Source organism: Peromyscus eremicus, chromosome 5, assembly GCF_949786415.1.
Source record: "Peromyscus eremicus chromosome 5, PerEre_H2_v1, whole genome shotgun sequence".
NCBI classification, from domain to species: Eukaryota; Metazoa; Chordata; class Mammalia; order Rodentia; family Cricetidae; genus Peromyscus; species Peromyscus eremicus.
This window is the reverse complement of record NC_081420.1, coordinates 47,093,000-47,112,994: the sequence shown is the minus strand read 5'-3', so window position 1 is coordinate 47,112,994 and position 19,995 is coordinate 47,093,000. Positions and strand designations below refer to the sequence as shown.

The 19,995-nt window shown below is 37.4% G+C and overlaps 1 protein-coding gene and 1 pseudogene across 1 annotated transcript in view; both read right to left on the bottom strand.

Annotated features, from left to right (window-relative positions):
* Positions 1-17,124, bottom strand: part of Hecw1 (HECT, C2 and WW domain containing E3 ubiquitin protein ligase 1) — a 154,420-nt gene extending 137,296 nt beyond the window's left edge. The window contains exon 1 of the mRNA XM_059263384.1: positions 16,805-17,124. Within this exon, the coding sequence (XP_059119367.1) occupies positions 16,805-17,093 (289 nt within the window). The 5' untranslated portion in view covers positions 17,094-17,124. The remainder of the gene's footprint in view (positions 1-16,804) is intronic.
* Positions 1,692-3,119, bottom strand: LOC131911398 (histone deacetylase 1-like; annotated as a pseudogene).
* Positions 17,125-19,995: the final 2,871 nt, after the last annotated feature.

Sequence of the window (19,995 nt, the reverse complement as noted above, 5' to 3'; positions counted from 1 at the left end):
CATAGAAGGCATGAAGCTTGTGTTCATTGCCCACTTCAATGAGTTTCAGAGTGGAGATATTCAGCTTCATCTTGACAACAGCAACTACTTATGAGGTGCCACAGAAAAAGAGTTCTGGTAGAGTTTTTAGGGTGTCTAAGATATAGGCTCACATTTCCAAATAAGGATACTCCGAATTCTTCCTTTCCTACTTGATTCATTTGATTCCCTTCTCTTGTTTTCTGGTTCTAGTTGAGATTTCTATCACTATATTAAAAGAAAAGAATGTAAGCATTCTTGGCTTGTTCTTGATTTTAGTGGTGATGGTTTTGTTTTGATCTCATTTAATATAATTTTGGTTATACATTTGTTATATATAGCTGTTATTATTTTGAGATATGTTTTTCCGTGCCTATTTTCTTCAGAACTTTTTATCATGAGAGGATGTGTCTTTCTGAATTGATGAAGTTAGCTTTTTTGCATCAGTGTTTACTGGGGACAAAATTCTGTAATTTTCTTTTCATGTGTCTTTATCTGGCTTTAGTAACAAGGTAATACTAGCTTTGTAGAAGATATCTGGCTATGTTCCTTCCCTTTCTATTTTATGGAATAGTTTATGAAACTTTGGTATTAGTTCTTTGGCTGCCTGGTAAAATTAACAATGAAGACATCTGGACCTGGACTTCTCTTCTGAAGATTTGTTGTTTTTAAATTTCTGCTTCAATCTCATAGCTTGTTGTAGATCCATGGAAGTAATTCATTTCATATTAGTTTAATTTTGGGCAGGTCTTATGTGTCTAAAAATTCATCCATTTCTTTAGAACTTTTCCAATTTAGTAGAATATGGGTTTTAGACATGTATAATATTTTCATTCATATTTGTTGTAATGCCTCCCTCCCTTTTCATCTTTAATTTTTTTATTTGGGTCTTCTCATTCTTTGTTTTAGTTAATGTTGCTAAGGGCTTATCAATCCTGTTTACCCTTTCAAAGAATCAATTCTTTCTTTATTCTTTAATTCTCAGCATTTTCATGTCTATTTCCTGCATATCCTCCCTGGTCTTAATTATTCCTTTCCTTCCTTCTATTGACTTTATGGTTTTCCAATGCTCTAAGGTGCATCATTAACTTATTTGAGATCTTTCTGATTTTTAATTTTTATTTATTTTTAAATTATTTTATAGAAATGTGCTGTTTTATTACAAAGAGTCACAAAATATAAATTTCTCAAAAAGGAAGCTAGGCCAACTACCTCCACATACAGAACTGGGGGAAGACAGGGCAATGTGAGTTTTTCTGCTTGCCTGAGACCACTGGGAGGGTATAAATAGAACCAATCTAAAAATGGCTGAGATTACCTGAGGCTGAAAATAAAGGGTCCCAGAAGAGCCAGTCACCCCTTCTAGAAAGCTTAATAAGGACATCTTAACAGAGCTCCTAAGTAGGAACTTGGCAGTTTAGTATTTGTCTTCCTATTGTTTACTTTCCACCTAGACCCTTAGTTCAAAACTAAGTCCTGGGGCAAGATGGACAAGATAGCTTTGAAAGAATTCCCCCAGCACCTCTGCCCTGGACTCTGGTCCCTGATTCTTGTATAGTCCCTGGGGACATTATATTTAATGTATTTTATATAAATACATAGTGGAACAGAAAAATATAAAATCTGAGAGATTGGGGAGAAGTGAGGAACTTGGCTAGATGCACAGATTTTGCTCAGGCCAATTTGACTTCTTCTTGGACCCCTTTGGCTTCTGGTTTTTCCTCTTGTTTTCTCCTATTCTGTGATTTCTTTTTACTCTTTTGGATCTTTCTATTTTTTATCCTCTGTTTTGACTCTTTTGGCTTTTTTGGAATTAGAAGAGCTCTTGTGACTACCTCCTCCCTCCTCATCTGAATCAGAGAATTCTTCCTCACATTTGTCAGAGGAGTAGATGGAGATGTGTTTGTCAGGGTCTCCTTGGTCCTCATCACCACTCTCCTCTGGGGCAGCATCCTCAGGTATTGCCTGCATTTGGACCCCAGATGCATGAGGCAGCATTCTCAAGTTCTCAAAGAGCCACTGCTACATCTTTTCCAGGTATTCATTAGTAATCTGGTTAGTCGTGTTAGAAGGACTGATGTGAAGCTTGATCCAGTACAAAGTATTCAAAGAAGTTATTGTATGGTAGCTCATTAAGGATGCCTGTGTCCAGGGCCACAGTTATTTCATAAGTCCAGCACTGAGTGACATTACAATGGTATATACAGCATTAGCATAGGTAAATTGAAACTGTTGACAGTCTCCATACACTTACCATGTCCTTTGATGACATGATAGCATGTCAGATTGAAGCAACCTAACCAATCCCTGGACAAGGCATCTGAGCCACATTGTAAGACCACAGTGCTAGGCTGGAACGTTTTCATTAATTTGGACATGACTGAGTTGAAAATAGCTTCATAGGAGTTGTATGGATTCCATCTCAGAGTGGGTAGTTAACAGCTTAGCACTTACCTTTGCCAGCCCTAATATCCCATAGGTCCCCAGTTCCTGGGAAGTACTCTCTGTATTTATGAAAGGACACAGCCATGACATGGTCTGTGGTATAGAAGGCCTCTTCCATGCCATCATCATGGTAAATATCAATGTCAATATACAGTACCCAAGGGTGGTACTTTTGCAGCTCCAGGATGACCAAGTTGTTATCACTGATATAAGCTAGATGCTTCAGACTTCTTTGCATGATTCAGGCCCCTAGCCCAGTTCACAGCAATGTCTGTCTGCTGCTTATTAAGTTTCACAGCACTTTACACAGAGCCACCAGTAGATAACTGATAGAACTCAAACAAGCCATCAAATACTGGACAGTCCTCATCAACGATGAGTCTCTGCATCTGCTTGCTTTTTCAGACATGTTATCTGGGCAAATGGAATGCAAGAAATTAATGTAGTCATCACTGTGGTACAATCATCTACTCAGCTTTGGCTTCGCAAGGACAATTGATTTCCATTTTTTAGTAGAGACCATAGGTAAGCAGCAAACTGTGAGTCATGTGGATTCAGAGAGGCTTCATGGGGTGGTCTTATCCATAACAGTAATTTCCAACATCCCTGTTTTAGTAGTAATAGACTTTCCTTTTGGTACCCCAAGTCTGCACCATCTTGCTGGCCTCCTGGTTCTACCATCAGTCTCCTTTCTGATTTTTAAAATATAGACATAGCTATGAAATTTCTTCTTGGTATTGCTCCATTGCATCCCACAGACTTTGGTATTCTGTGTTTTCATTTTCAGTTATAGGAATTTAAAATTTTCCTTCTTAATGTTATAATCATTATGAAGGGACATCCTACCTCTTTTGACTGAATTTTGGTTGGAGATTTTTTTTTCAGATGTTAGGACAGAGTTTTCTTCTTACTTTCTAGTCCAATTTAATTTGAATGGAATTTCCATCCTTTTACACAAGCTCTATTTGTCTTTGATAATAAGGTTTGATTCTTTGATGCAATAAGTAGATTTTTTTTAGCCAGTGTCTTTGATTGGGGGAATTTATCTCATTAATAATCAAATTTAGAACTGAAAGGTATCCATTAATGTCTGTCTGTGTTTGCTGATTTTGTAGTGTTTTGTGTCTTATCATTCACTCTTGTTGTGATTTAGTCTTTCCTGCTGCCTCCTGGATATGTTTATTTCAAGGATTACTTCTCGTATCTTCTGTAGCGCCAGTGTAGTAGTTATGAATTCTTTATGGTAGTTTTAATTGTGGGAAGTTATTCTTCCTCTTTCAATTTGGACAGATAATTTTTGCTGTGTATAGTAATTTGGGTTGACAACTATTACCTTTCAGTGCTTGGAATATAATATTCCATGCTCTTTGGGGCGCTTGGCTTTCTGTTGATAAATCTGTAATTCTGATGTTTTTATTTCCTTTGTATGTATCCTGTTCTCTATTTCATCATTCAGTATTTGTGTTTGTTCTCTATGTTCAGGTGTTTTTTATTTATTTATTTATTTTTTAGAATATGACATGGAAAGATATTTTTCTGTTTAGTGTTCTAAATATCTCCTCAACCAGAATGACCATGTCTTTTTTCAAATTTTGGAAGTTTTCTGCTATGTTGTGTTGAACATATTGCTTTTGCCTTAGTAGGGAGTCAGTCATTATCCTTCATCACCATGATTTGTAAATTCATCTAAAATGGTGTTCCATAATACATACATGTTTTGTCCATGTTTTATTATATTATCTTTGTAGGTGTCTAGATGTTCCAATTAATATATCATGTCTTCCATTCTTGATATTCTGCATTCCACTTGATTAGTTCTATTAGTCAGGCTTTCTGTTGAGGCTTTTATTTGATTTACTAAAGATTTTGTTTTTAAATTTTTGGGTTTTTTTGTGTGTTTATTGAATTTTTGTTCCTTGTACTGACTTTATTATTTAATTAGATGTTTATGTATATCTCCCTTTGAATTAACATGGGAGTTTATTGACACACTTACACTTTTATTCTTTAAACTTTTGCTGAGATCTATTTTAATGATCATTTATGTATGTGCATCTATTGTGGGTATGTGCACACAGTGTAGGTGCCCACAATACCTGCAGTGTCAGTTGTCATGGAGCTGGGATACAGGTGGTTGAGAGCCACCTAATATGGGTTAGGAATTGAACTCAGATGCTCTGAAAGAGCAGTTAGCACTTTTAACCACTAAGCCATCTTGCAAACCCCTCTTTAAACATTTTTATAACCATTCATTTAAATTTTCTGTCTGGGATTTCATCTAATTCATTCTCTTTGAGGTCCATAGCTCTGTAATTGGCTTTTGTTATTGTTTTGTTTTTGAGATGTTTATAGTACTTTGAGCTTTACTGTTTCTTTCATAATCTCACAGAGATTAAACCTCTGTGATTAAACCTCCGTGGTTATTTCATTGCTTTTATATCAGCTGTACTTTTTTACTTGAAATATTTGTGACATTCAAATGGTACTATATTGTAGTAGAGTTGAGATGTATACTTCAGAAGTTATGCCTCAGTGCATCTGATATCATGCTTATATTACTCTGGGAGTATAATATTTGCTTAAGAAAGAACCAAAACTTGTGGACAGGCCCACTGTGTAAACACCATATGGTCAAATGGTCTTAACTTTAATAACTATCAGAGAACCAAGGAGCAAGTGCACTATGACATACCGTAGGATTGAATGTCCACTAAGATTAGGAGTGGAAGGGTATAGGATGAGTCAGCACAGAAATTCCTTGATCAAGTAAGAGAAAAGTCAAAGTGGGAAAAATCTTTGTGCTTGCTACTTTTTGTCAACTTGACACAGACTAGAGTCACCAACTGAGGAAGTGCCTTCATCTGATTGTCTTGTGTGAATGTCTGTGGGGGCATTTTCGTGATTAATGATTAATGAGGGAAGGCTGAGTCCCCTGTGGGTGGTGCCACCCATGGGCAGGTGTTCCTGGGTAGTGCAAGAAAGCAGACTGAGCAAGCTGTAAAGTCGGCCAGTAAGTAGTCTCCTTCCAGGGCTGTGCTTCGGTTCATGCCTCCAGATTCTCTCTTGGGCCCCTGCTCTTGCCTTCTCAAGGATGTACTGTGATGGTCCATGTAAACCAAACAAACCCCTGTATTCCCAAGTTGCTTTTAGTTAGTGTTTTATCATGGCAACAGAGATATGAACTAGGAAACTCAAAGAGGGCAAAGCTAGGAATTAGATTGGGTCCACAGGAATTAGATTGTTAACATTTTGGAGGTTTATAGCTGAAAAGTAAAAACAAGAGGGACATAGAGAAGAAAGAAAGATGAATTAGGAATTAGAATTAAAGTATCTAGTTTTGTGCATGGAAAGTTGTTTTTGTCTTTGCAGACCCTTCTTTCCTTCCTTCCTTCCTTTCTTTCTTTCTTTCTTTCTTTCTTTCTTTCTTTCTTTCTTTCTTTCTTTCTTTCTTTCTTTTTAAAGATTTATTTTGTTTATTATGGGTACAATCTTCTGTCTGCATGTACAGTCTTCTGCAGGCAAGAAGAGGGAGCCAGATCTCATTACAAATGGTTGTGAGCCAACTGGTGGTTGCTGGGAATTGAACTCAGGACCTCTAGGAAGAACATCCAGTTCTCTTAACCACTGAGCCATCTCTCCAGCCAACCCTTCTTTTCAAAGAGAACTGGGAAGAGCACCATTGTCTCGCTGCTCCATTAACAAGAACTGTTTGTGTCCTTTGAAAAATAACTTATTTGCAAAATATAACTGTTCACAGTGTGTGCTCACAGCCCTGATTCTATTATTATGATTATTGTATAATATGCTTTTTATAGTGATTGCTTCATTTACTTAAAAAAAACATAATATTTCCCAGCTCCTTGAACTTTTATATCCAAGTATAAATGTTCCTCATTGTGGCAGTTCTCCAAGAGATGGTATGTGTTTATATTATCCACTATGATGTCATAGTCAGAGTCAGATATTTGTATACAATGGCATGTAGAAGGGAGGAAATTCTTTCATGTATTGGATAATGTATATCACATATTTTGCTTCATTCTAGACTAAACCAGGGGGATAAATGGATAAACAAAACATGGTCTATAGTCTTAGAGATTTTCTCACACATTTGAGTATTTGTTCAAGAAAATAGTTAATTTCCTTAGAATATAGAAAGTATTTAAATGGTTAAATAGCAAGGAAACCAGCTAAAGGCAAGAAAAAGTACATGGCTGAGAAGAATTGGAAAACTTTGATAAGATAAAAAAAGATAACACACATTGCAAAGAGAAAAACCTGGATTTTGCTGTGTGTGTTTAAGTGCAGCATGTTCTAAGGAACTGATAACAGCCCTGATGAATATCCCTTTCCCAACCTTGTATCAAAGGCAGTCATCACCATTTGATAGACATATTACTCTTCTTTGCTTGAGAATCCAGGGGTATTGTCAGGGTGAACCTCAGAACAGATGAGTGTATATACTTTATTCAGAAAGCGATTTAATAAAAGGGATTCAGTACTGGAGAAATGGACTCCAAAAATAAGCACCAGGTTAATACTCCCATCTAAATGGATCCTAGCTGAGCTGCTGCCTTTCCTTGGAGAAGCTTCCCTGAAGCCTATGGAATATAAGGTCTCAGAACATGAGCTATAATCCTGAAAAGGGAGGCTGCTGATAAGGCCACATCAAGTGCCTCTTTGCTCACCAAGAGGATGGGCAGCAAGTGGTATGTTGTTGCCACCGTCCATACCTGTTGTGCCCATGAATTTGGTGAGTGGACATTATGACGCTGCTATAGAAATGCCAGTTTTCTCAGGCCATTGTTGCAGCAGCCACAGGCCAGAGAGCAGGCAGAGTCCCATGTGTCACTTCTACCATCCGAACCTTACACAAGTGCAACTAAATGAAGAGAGATTGGTCTCCAGAACACAGGTGCATAAGGAAGTAGGATTTAATTTTTAGAAGAGCAGATTCTACACTAGAGGAAGGTATTTGAGGACAGAAGAGAACAGAAGTGGATGCTGTGGGTCAAGTCATGCTCTTCCCCACAATGACCAGTGGCACCTCTCCAGCTCTCTACCTAAAAGTGCTTTGCTATGTGTTGTCTGTTGAGGCAGATGTCTACAAGGGGTATATAAACTTCCTCAGCAGGAAGCTTTCCTGTATCATTATACACTGTGATCTTAGGTATCATAATTAATGCCTGCAAGTCTTATATTACTCACTACAAAATGGTGACAATAATAGCATGCATCTTAGCATTCTGCTCTAAAGATTAACTGGACTATCACAGCAATGATCTTAGAACAATATCAGACATCTAATACGTAGTTATTTTTTCAGAGTCTGTGTGAAAAATAAAGCATTCTGTAAGTCTCAAAGTAATTAATGAGCAAAATCAATAATAACGTTAAATATTGGAATGCCAGTAGTACTTAAAATGTAGACATTATCTATTTTGTCCAGAACATATTTGATTCCTCAAATCAAATATATTGATAAATATTTCTTTTGACATTCAGAATTCTACTGGAGCCACAGCTTATAACAGAGTAAAGATTTTTGCAGGCCATTTTAATCAGAAAGATTTTTTGAAGTGTACAGAAAAAAACATATCTAAGAAATAAAGAATGTCTTTTTTCTTGATTTGTCTTCAAAATGGGTACTAACTACAGTTTCTATACCCTGTATTCACAGAATGGACAACAGAAGCATTGCCATTAAGAGCAAAATGGACAAGTGACCCCATAATCTATTTTTAAATACCTTATAATTAAACCTAGAGGAAATGTCTAAGGGATTCTTCACTGAAGTCGTAGGACCAGAGAGATGGGTAGATTCTACTTGCCTGCCCTCTCCAGAAACCCAGATGAAGCTCTGACTCCCATAACTAGGAGGAGACTCTAAGGACAAATGACAGTACAGGTCCCTAACCAAGGCCTTTTTCCCTCTTCTTTGACTTTTACTTCATAGTGTTTCTTCATAGAAAGGTATTCAGTTTCTGATGTAACTAAACAAATATGGCGTTAGTCCTCTTATATGCTAGTGGGATGCCAACTTCCAAGAGTTGATGACCATACAGAAGAATTCTTAAAAATAGAGGAAGAAGAGGAAGAAGGGGTTACAGAAGCTGCAACATCAGTGGAGGAGGTATAGCATAGATTGAGATGGGGGGGCAGGGGGAAGGGAGGAATTCTAGGAGACTGTGTGCAAGTACCTAGTCCAAAAGATCATTTTAGACTTTTTTCTCTAAATTTTAAGGCACTGTACATTAATCTATTTTATGGCCAGGGGTTGAATTTCAGTTTATTCTGGATTTCCCATAACTCCTAGTGTGTGATTTCTCACAATGGAACAAATACTGGTTTGTATAGAGTGTGTCTATTCTGAAACTCATGTTGGAGCTTGATTCCAGCTGGGAGGTATGTTTTTTCATTTAAAATATTGTTTCTTTTATTTTTGAGATTTTAATATAAGTACATATTCTCACTTCCCTTTTCCTCCCTGTAAACCCTTTCATATATCTGTTCTTGCTCTTTTAAAATTCATGTCCTCTTTTTTTTTTTAGTAATAGTTGTTGAACACACACACACACACACACACACACACACACACACTCCTAAGTACATGAGCACAACCTTTTCAGTCTGTATAATGTTACCTGTATATATGTTTTCAGGGCTGACTGTTTGGTATAGGATAGCCAATTGTGCTCTTCCCGTTCTCAGCATTCTTTAGCTGCCCGTAGTCCCTTATGTAGGGTCGGACCAACCACTTTAGCGTGTCTATTATTGTTGTTTTCGTTCAGCTCATGTTTAGGCAGTAATGTTGATGAGTCTTTCTGGGTACAGTTTCTGACATTCATATGACAACCAATCTCATAGCAATCCCCTTATTCTTCTGGCTCTTACAATTTTACTTCCCTTCCACAAAACCTATCCAAATACCCATGCCTAATAAAATAATGGATCTTAGAGGAGAATCTACAACGACTATTTTACTAAACCACCATAAACCCTAGCTATATTGAGAAAAGTTTAAGAAGTGGAAATGTAATTGGCTATAGAGTTTTGACAGGTGGTAACGATTAATTGAGGCCATAATCATGAAGCAACAAGATTGAATACTAGTAGCTTAAAGAAGAGAGAGACAACACAGGGTAGATATTATAGATGTTGGGATCTTTAAAAGGCCATAGATTAAAGGTGTAATCTCTTGTTTGGTGCTCTTGGGGAGTGGTAAAAACTAAGAAATAGAACCTGGTGGAAGGTTCTAGTCCCTGGGGATGTGCCCTTGAAGAAGATAGTACAATCCTAGATTCTTCCTCTTTCTCTCTTTTTCACTTTCTTGTTACAGTGAGTAGCTTTGCTCTCTCAAGTGTTCTCCATCATGGTGTATTGCCTTGCCATAGCATCCCAATCAATAGAGCCAACTGATTACAGACTAAAATCCTGAAACAGTGAGCCAAAAGTAAAAAGGTTGGTTGTCTAAAAAATTTTGCTGCAGTACTAGAAGGCTGATTGGCATAGTGTGTGCACATGTTTCCTGGTTTAGGCCTTGAATCAGTTCCATGTGTCCTGGTTTGGGCCTTGAATTAGTTCCATGGATTGTGGTTTGGATCTTGAACCAGAACCATGAGAAAAAAAAATATCTCTTTTATTTACAAATAGTCCAGTATTTGCTGTTGTGTCATTATTAACAGAAAGAAGGGCTTTGTTTCTTTGATTTGTTGTTATTTTTGCTACCCCATTTAAAATGCAAGAACAAAGAGACAAAAATACCAGAACATGTAATGTGTGAGTAATAATACGCGGGCTGGTGATGTAACTCCATTCTATACCATTTCCTTAGCAAGTGTGAAGCTTTGGTATATTAGTTACTTTTCTCATTGCTATGATACAATACCCGAAATAGGTACTATAAGGAAGGAAGAGATTATTTTGGTTCACAGTTACAAGGTACAGTCATCCACCGTGGTAAGAAAGTCACAGTAGCAGGAAGTTGAGGCAGCTGGTCACCATATGTTCAAAGTCAGGAAGTAGTGAGAATGAGTGCTTGTGCTCAATAAATTCTTGCTTTCTCCTTTTTGTTCAGTCCTAAATTCTAGCCCATAGGGAATGATGTTGTTTACATTTAGATACTCTTCCCGTCTCAATCAACTTCATCTAGATAATCCTTAAATTCTTGCTTTCTCCTTTTTGTTCAGTCCTAAATTCTAGCCCATAGGGAATGATGCTGTTTACATTTAGATACTCTTCCCGTCTCAATCAACTTCATCTAGATAATCCTTCACAGGCAAGCCCAGATTTTGTTTTCATGTTGCTTTTAAATTCTACTGACCTGACAATCAGGATTAACCACCATAACTGGTGTTTAGTTTCCTTTCTGTTGCTGTGATAAAACACACTAACCAAGAGCAATTTGGAGAGGAAGGAGTTTATTTGGCTTACACTTCCAAGTCACAATCCATCACCAAGAGAACTTAAGGCAGGAAGTCAGAGCAGAAACTCAAAAAAGGAGCCTGGAGGCAGGAATCATTGAGGAATGCTGTGGCTTGCCCTCTGGCTTACTCATAGGCTTGTGTTAAGCAAGCTGCATTATACATCCTGCAAAAGATGGTGTATCCCATAGGGTGTTAGGCCCTCTCACATCAATAACCAATCAAGGCATTTCCTTACAGATATGGCCACAGGCCAATTTGACCTGGGAAATCCCTCAATTGAGACTCCTTCAGATGACTGTAGGTCATATCAAGTTGACAGTTGGAGCTATCTAGGACACCTGGGTTCCATGAAAAAAACCTCTCTCTCTCTCTCTCTCTCTCTCTCTCTCTCTCTCTCTCTCTCTCTCTCTCTCTCACACACACACACACACACACACACACACACACACACACACACGTACACACACATACACACATTCACCTATATATAAAACCTTACATATATTTATGTGTATACATGGGTATGTTTTGTGTGTATCTATCATCTATTATCTGTCTTCTCTCAAGATTGAGAAGCAGAGAGATGACTCTTGCTTTGTGAAGCACTGTGTTCACTGAAACACTCACCAGTGCTGTGTTCTTTCAAAAATTATTTGATAACTCATCATAATTACTTCAGTTTTCATGGAACAGCACCAAATAAGACATGGTTTCAGCATGCATAAGCCTCAATTAGCATAATTACACAAGTGTACACACATCAAGCAGGTACAAGTCACAGAAGTAATCTCAAACCATTCAAAATAAACAATTAGATAAAGACTATGACCTTTTACTGCATGCAGGTAGAGCAACTTGTAAGACTTGGGAGAGAATACGAATCTCCAGGCTCTAGTCTATGGATATGCTTTATTAACAGAATGTTAGAGAATTTTTTGGTTATCTCTTGACGTGGAATTCTGAATGCATGAATATACTCTAATTTCATTGTTTTAAATTACTCAGCAAATTCTAGCATGGAATTGGGATATCATACTATGATAATGACTGTAATTTATTGAAACTAAGTTAATAAGACAGCTAGATTTGCAAATTATCAGCATATTATGCCTATTTTATCTGTTTGGTTGTTTTTTCTGATTTTAATTGCATACTTATTTTATATTTAAACAGTTTTTGTAGGTTTTACTTCAGAATCAAAGGAATTGCTGTTTTTAAAAACTGATAATCCTCTAAAGTGTTTTAAGATCTTAGTTAAAGGCTCACAGATGCCTTATCATCTAAAGGAACTTGTTAGCAAACCCAACAACCTGAAGACACACTTAGTATAAGAAGAGAACTGAAGGGAGAGAAAGGGACTCTTTCAAGTTGTTCTCTGGCATCCATGTGGGCCATGGCTCATGCATGCTCATATACAGGCACACAGACTGAGACCTGGAAACACACATAAAATAAATGCATGCATGTACACACACACACACACACACATACACACACACACAAATGAATAAATAAATAAATGTAATTTTAAGATGTTACATTTTTAAATATTAGGAATATGAAATGAGGATAAAAGAATCTTTATAGGTGATTTCTAAATAACATAGCATTTTCAATGGCTAGAGCTATCATTTATACTAATCAAATTATATATATTAACCTCAGCAAAAGAGACATGGGCGTTACTGAGTCTTAACTATAGATATAGACTAATAAAACAGTTCTTTTATTTGTGAAAGTCATGTAGGCACAACTTAACACTATTTACCGGAAATACCTGTTTATAACAAAACTTTTATGTACTTGTGTTTGGACCAAATGATAAACTCCTGCTCATTATCTGATGTTTAAAAATCATTCTCCAGTCCATATTCACTTGGCCAGAACCTTTTTTGTATGAGGTACAACTAAAACATAATTGAAGGGTCGAGTATGGGTTGAATTAGGTTTATTCATCACATTTCATTTAGAAAATAAAGTAATTTGACAAAATAAATGAAAAAGAGATATATTAACTGTGAAGCAAAACAAAAATTAAGCAAGCCAAACAAATAAACAACACCCTGAAACTACCCTCCCAATGTACACTATCTCACTAATTACTCTCATTAACCCTGAGATGGAAATTGCAGTTTTATATCCATTTTGGAGTAACTTGAAATAAGTAACTCAAAGCTTACACAAAACTACCTGGGTGAGGAAATATATTTATCTACAGGCAGAGTACTATTCTAAACAATGTCTATCTATAATTGGAACCACATGACTCTTCTCCATACTATTACCCAGAAAGAATCTATCTTATTTATTTATTATCTATTTATTGCTATTATCTATCTCATAATATCCATTCTGTAAGTAAGAGCAACTTAATGCTACAATGCTGTAACAGCAGCAATATTAATGTTATTAAACCCGTTGCTAGGTTCCTATGTCCCTGGTTAAGGGAAGCATGGGTGACTTGGTAACAGTGTCATTGAGGAGGTCACATCACCTTCTATGTACAGATATCTTCACCTTCTTACAGAAGAAAAAAATGGTTTTGGTTCGAAAAGTCTGGAGGTCATATAATGTCAAAAATCATAATTTTGGTTCTACTTGGGCATTGCTCTGCTCTACTTATGTATAACAACACATTCCTGATGCTGTTCAAAACACCAACATATCTCCATGGTCAGTGTGAACTCTAGGAGAGGCAGTTTCATGGCTGTGGGAGGGCTGCCCTGCATCTCCTCACATGGGAATGACAGGTCAGATTAAACAACCACCCCCACCCTTAAGTTTCTAGGTCTAGTTCTATGACTTGAGCTTAGACAAGGCACTGCAAATCTGGAAGGTGAGTTACTAAGGACACACAAATTATGAGCTTTTAAGATTCACAGATAATTTTAGATCGGTAAACTATATTTGAAGTATGATTCTATTTAAAGTGTTGCCATTCAACATTAAATAACATCACAGTTATATGTGTGTAGCTGCTATGACAATAATAAATTGTCAGATTAACTTTTTAAAATGATGAGTTATGGTTCTTTTGGCTCAGTCAAAAAATGTCATGTAACACCAGTTCTTACTCAAAGTTTCAAGAAACTCAGTATGGCCAATGGTCTCTTCCTTCTCCTAACACCTCTTTCTCTTCTTTGTGGGGTAAGTTTCTAGCTGCCTTATTTCTTTACCACGTCCTTCATCTTCCTGTTGAGTTCCCTCCTTCCTCTGTATTTGTCTCTTGCTCTGGTAGGGACCTTTAATGCTTTCTTCTTACACATAATCTGTGATTGACCTTACATACTCACAGGGTACCCAGTACCACAATTTGATAAATTCTAGCATGGATCTATATGATTGAGCTGCAGAGGCAGGAGGCAAGAATTGAAGCACAGATCACAGAGGAATGCTACTTACTGACTTGTTTCCATGGCTTACTCAGATTGCTTCTTTATACCACCCAGGATCACCTGCCTAGGGAAAACACTACCCACAGTGGGTTGTGCCTTTCAACCTCAATCACTAAGAAAATGTCCCACAGGCACACCCCCAGGACAATTTGATGAACACAGTTCCTCAGTTGAAACTCCTTCTTCCCAGGTAGCTCTAGTATGTCAAGTGGACTAAAACTAACTTGCACATTTGTCCTTGCTGTGTTTCACACTCAGTAAGTTTTCTACTAAGCTCATTATCTTTTTTTTTAAACAGACTCATTTTCCATTTTTTCCTTAACTTGAAAAATGGCATCAATGTTCACAAACTAGGGGAAGATACTCCTGTACAAAAGTTGGTTTAAAATTATGTGCTTATGTATGTGCACATGTAACAAACAATTCCTTCAAGTGATAAATCACATTCCTAGTTAAAGCAGAGGTAGGTAGGGAGGAGGATTGTGGCAAAACTGAAGGTTCAGACTAACCAAAGGAGGTAATGAATGCTAGCTAATTATAGTCCTATTGGCTTTACAAAGTCTACCCAAATGGGGTCTTTTGTCAAGACATCAAAAATAGGACTTTAAAGTGAAATATCTGCATGTTTAGTGTTGATAATCAAATATACAACTAAACACCATAGACTAAACATGTATGCTTGATGGGTTTTTGTTAGTTTTCAATCTCTGTTTTAGATAGATGTTATTTTATTTGAAAACTTAATTTTAAAATTTATTAAATTTTTCTGGTCAGAAGTCAAATTTATTTAGTAACTACTACTTGTTTAAAAACATCAAAATATATATTGCTTCATCTTTATTATACACACACACACATACATATTACATTATGCAGAACCTTCAAGAGAGTAAAAATATTTTCCTGACTAATTGCTTCCTGACTAATTATACAAAATATTTTATCAGAACTAATATTTTATCAGACTAATATTTATCAGACTAATTGTTTCCTGACTAATTAGTTAGACAAATATTTTATCATAAAAAATGAACTAGGTTATAAATTGCTCATAATGTGCATTACTTCCTGTTATAGTCAGCAGTATTAAATCTGGTGGTATGTGTTGGAATGTATGAAGGCAAACTGTATAAATGGAAGGCAGAAAGTTTGGAGGTTCTGTTGACATTTGCAGTACCTCTAAATTATACACTGACCTGTGGATAATCATATCAATTTGTTCCACACTGGATTCTATCATATGCAATAGAGGAAATAACTATTTTCATGTAATTTATTATATTTTCAAATTTATAAGGTTTATTTTTATTTTTATTTTTATTTTATTTATTTATTTATTTATTTATTTTGGTTTTTTGAGACAGGGTTTCTCTGTGTAGCTTTGCGCTTTTCCTGGAGCTCACTTGGTAGCCCAGGCTGGCCTCGAACTCACAGAGATCCGCCTGGCTCTGCCTCCCGAGTGCTGGGATTAAAGGCGTGCGTCACCACCGCCCAGCTATAAGGTTTATTTTTAAAACAAAGGAAAATGTTGACAATTTTATAAAATAGTTGCCACAATATCAAATTTATAAGCACAATTTAATTTGTTTGAACAGATTTGAGGAAATTCACATACAAAAATCTCTTTCAGTTATGGAATCATATGCTGAATAATAAGCAAGTCAACTTTCTCCATATGACTGGGTATACAATTCCATCATGTGTTTTGGCTATAAAGTAGGGATGTTAAAGGAGCTGGAGAAAAGATTGTTGGGAGAAAAATGTTGAAATTACCTGTTCAGAGATATGAGTACATTAGTTGGGTGTAGGGTGTTCCCTACAACCATGAGGATTTAAGGTGGGCTTTTGCTGTTCACTTAGGTACAAAGGGAGAGTGTTCTCTAGTTGCAAATATTTGTTTTTAATCATGTTTTTCCCTGATTGTTCATGATTTTCTTCTATTTAAAAAGAAATGTAAGAGTAGCATTATTGTATATCTGTAAAAAAAGCAAGCATTGATGGTCTCCAGTGTGTTAGACTATAGTGTAACTCTGCTGATTGTGCATCTTAATTATACTGTAGGGGAGAGAAGGAAAAATAGTACCCCAGGGAAGAGCATACCAATTGGTTGTTCAGTATCAAACTATCAGTCCTGAAAGCATACATATAAGAAACATTATACGGACTGAGAAAGTTGTATTCAGAATATATATATATATATATATATATATATATATATATATATATTACCCATATATACACACATGTATGCGTTTAACAACAGCAACAACAACAACAAAAGAAGCTGTGAATTTGAAAGTAAAAGATCGGTACATGGGAGGCTTTGGAAGGAGGAAAAGGAAGGGGAAAATTATGTAATTATATCATCTCAAAAATTAAAAATAACAGTGAATTATGAATAAGATTCTTTTTGAACTATCAAACCACACACATAAGACCTTCTTCCTTTTCATGGTACACTGTCAGCCTGCTCATATGAGTCAGTAGCTCCAATGAGTAGAGTCGTGATAATGTACTCACCGATAAGGTACATGCCAATCCAGTCTCCAGCATCTACTTCTTCCTTGATGTCCCAGTGGATCACCAAATCCTGGGAGTGCCCTATGGAATAGTAGGAGCTGCTGACCATGAGTGTAGAGCGGCTGTCTGAAGTGACCAGGTCAGTGTCACTGGTGGAGCGAGGGATGGTGATGCCATCATGGGCGCCATTTCTGATGTCTATGTTGTGGAACTGGTCCGGGTTATAGCTGTAGCGGAGGGGCTCTTTGCATCGGCGTCGGCTCTGGGAATTTCTAGATGGAGACGCCATGGCAGCCAGGCCCAAAAACCTGTTCTGGTACAGATTCTGTGGAAGAAAGGAGATATTGGACAGGGTCACCAAAAACCGGCAACTTGTGTCACATCCTGATGGGTATCAAAAGATGTGTTGAGGGGAATAAACTGTGAGGGAGCTGCCCTTCGAGGGGATGTAAAATATGACATGGAGCATCTTTTTCAGGGGCTTTTCTCTGCATTCACACAGGAAAAAGAATGAAGACACAAGGCACTTTCTGTTCATACCCTCCTGGAACCTCTGCCTCCTCCATCTCCCTTCCATCGAATTGACTCTAGAAGAAGTGGACTACATGGAGAAGCCCAGTTCCCTAACAAACACCACTTCTTGAGGTCGCTAGCATCAATTCAATTGATTCAAAATTTATCCTTTCTTTAGGGTAAAATATTATTATCTTCATTGAATATTTCAGGCATTCTTTTTTTTTTTAATGTTTTTCAAGACAGGGTTTCTCTGTGTAGTTTTGGTGCCTGTCCTGGATCTCGCTCTGTAGACCAGGCTGGCCTGGAACTCACAGGCCTCCCGAGTGCTGAGATTAAAGGCATGCTCCACTGTCGCTGGCTATTTCAGTCATTCTTGATGCGTTCAATCCCTTCACACAGTCCAGAATGGTTCCTGCTGGATGAGGTAGTCATTCTTTCTCTTTCTCTCTTTTTCTTTAACCCCTTGACTCTATGGTATGTTTCTGGGCTCTCTGAAATGTCTATTAAAGATTTCTTATTCTAGTAATTTTTGAACACCACAGTTGTTGATCAGATCCAAACTCAGAGGGCTATTTTCATTGAACCATCATTGTAGAAAACACTGCAGTTGTTTTTTTCTTTGTTAGTGTTTATAGCATTGAGTGTTTAAAATTAGCTAACCTGGAAGGTTGCCATCTTATAGAACTTGAGTGGGGATTCATTTTCAAAACAAGCAAGGGTGACTCCAACTTCATCGATGAATACTAAGATTGGATTAACATGCATATTTGGGAGATTTTGGCTTTAAAATGTCCACGTTCTGTGACCAATAGCATTCTTGTTTTCACACATACACACACACACACACACACACACACACACACACACACACACACACAAAGGCCCAGAAAAAGCATTGACTCATGCTATTCAGACCCCAGGGACTGTACCTTATTATACATACTGATTAAGTGAGAGCTAATGATATTTTGTATTCCAACCATAAGGACCAGACCCTACTGCCAGTCTCCCATTCAAATGATATGACTCTTCAGTTTACACACACTATTTAAATGTGCCAATAGTATCATCTAATATCATGGAGATTGAAAACTATATGGATTAAATGAACAGCCAAATGTGTAATTATGGGTTAGACCAAACAATGATCACAGATAGCACAGCTATGTTATCTCATGACTACTGGTCTGATAATCCTCCATATGACCCTATAGTGCTGCCAATTAAATTCATTCTGTATAGACCCTAAAGTCATCCTGTTTGTAATCCTCCAGACTTCTATAGAGAATTAAAATTGCATTCATGGTCCTGTGTAGATACTCTGCACATCAATTTTCAGGACTGAGGCTTGTAACATGAATCTTAAAAGGTCTTATTAATATAAAACCCAGAGCCAGATATTGGGGTGAAATCTGAGAGATCAGAGGAATAGAACAAGCCAGCCACATGTTATTACTGCTAGGAAATCCTCAGCCCAAGAGAGAGGTACTTCCTGTATACTCACACCTTATATACCTTTCTGTGCCCTGCCATCTTACTTCTTCTCTCTGCCCAGCTACATCACTTCCTCTTTCCACCCAGCTCTATCACTTCCTGTCTGTCTGTACAGACCTCCAGACCTCTATGGTTAAGTAGTGCTGGGATTAAAGGCGTGTGCCACCATGCCTGGCTCTGTTCCCAGTGTGGCCTTGAACTCACAGAGATACGGATGGATCTCTGCCTCCCGACTGCTAGGATTAAAGGCGTGTGCTACCTCTGTCTGACCTCTATGTTTAATATAGTGGCTGGCTTTTTCCTCAGATCCCCAGGCAAGTTTTATTTGTTAGAGCACAAATAAAATATCACCACAGAGGCTCCTTTTATATGGTTTGATATTGGGGAGGATATATTTCATTGAGGAAGCTGAGGGTTTTATGCTTTTTGTTTTGTAACCTAACATGTGTGTGCATGCATGTGTGTGTATTGTATGTACATGTATGTATATGCATGTTTGCATGTATCTGGGTGCATTTGTGATCAGGTGTGTGCATATGTGTATATGCATGGATGCTGAGGCCTAGTGCTTGTGTTGGTAGTATTCTTGGATCACTCTTCCACTTTATTCATATCAGGGTCTATCAGTCAAACCCAGAGCTTGCCATTATGGCCAGTTTGCTCCAGGGATTGCCTATCTCTGCCTTCAGAGGCTGAAATTACAAGCCAGCCATGTTAGGTGCATTCTGAAGATCTGAACTCTGGTCCTCTTTATTGCATGGCAATCACTGCTGCACAATCTCTTCAGACCAGAGAAAGTTGCATGTGTTTACTTTAAGTGATTGATTAATTAATTAATAATTTTTACTTGAGAGACTAGGAGTCAGTCACATCTCTGACAGACAGACAGATAAAGAAAGAGGCTGCGGATAATTTAAATGACAAGCTTCTGTCTTCTTTACCCTCCTGACATAAGAAAAAGGCCTGGTGGGCTTCTTTCTCTCCCCAGAAGTGCCCTCATCTGGCTGACCTGCCTAGGCTGGTCACATATGTTCAAGGCCAGTCCTGAACATAGCTACCTGAAACTGTGTGCCCATCAGCTCCCCATTCTTTGTTTATATGGACCAATCCAAAATTATGGGAGGAGGCCCCATCCTAAGCCACCAAAACCATCAAAAATCTGCAGCCCTCCTGGGGAAAAA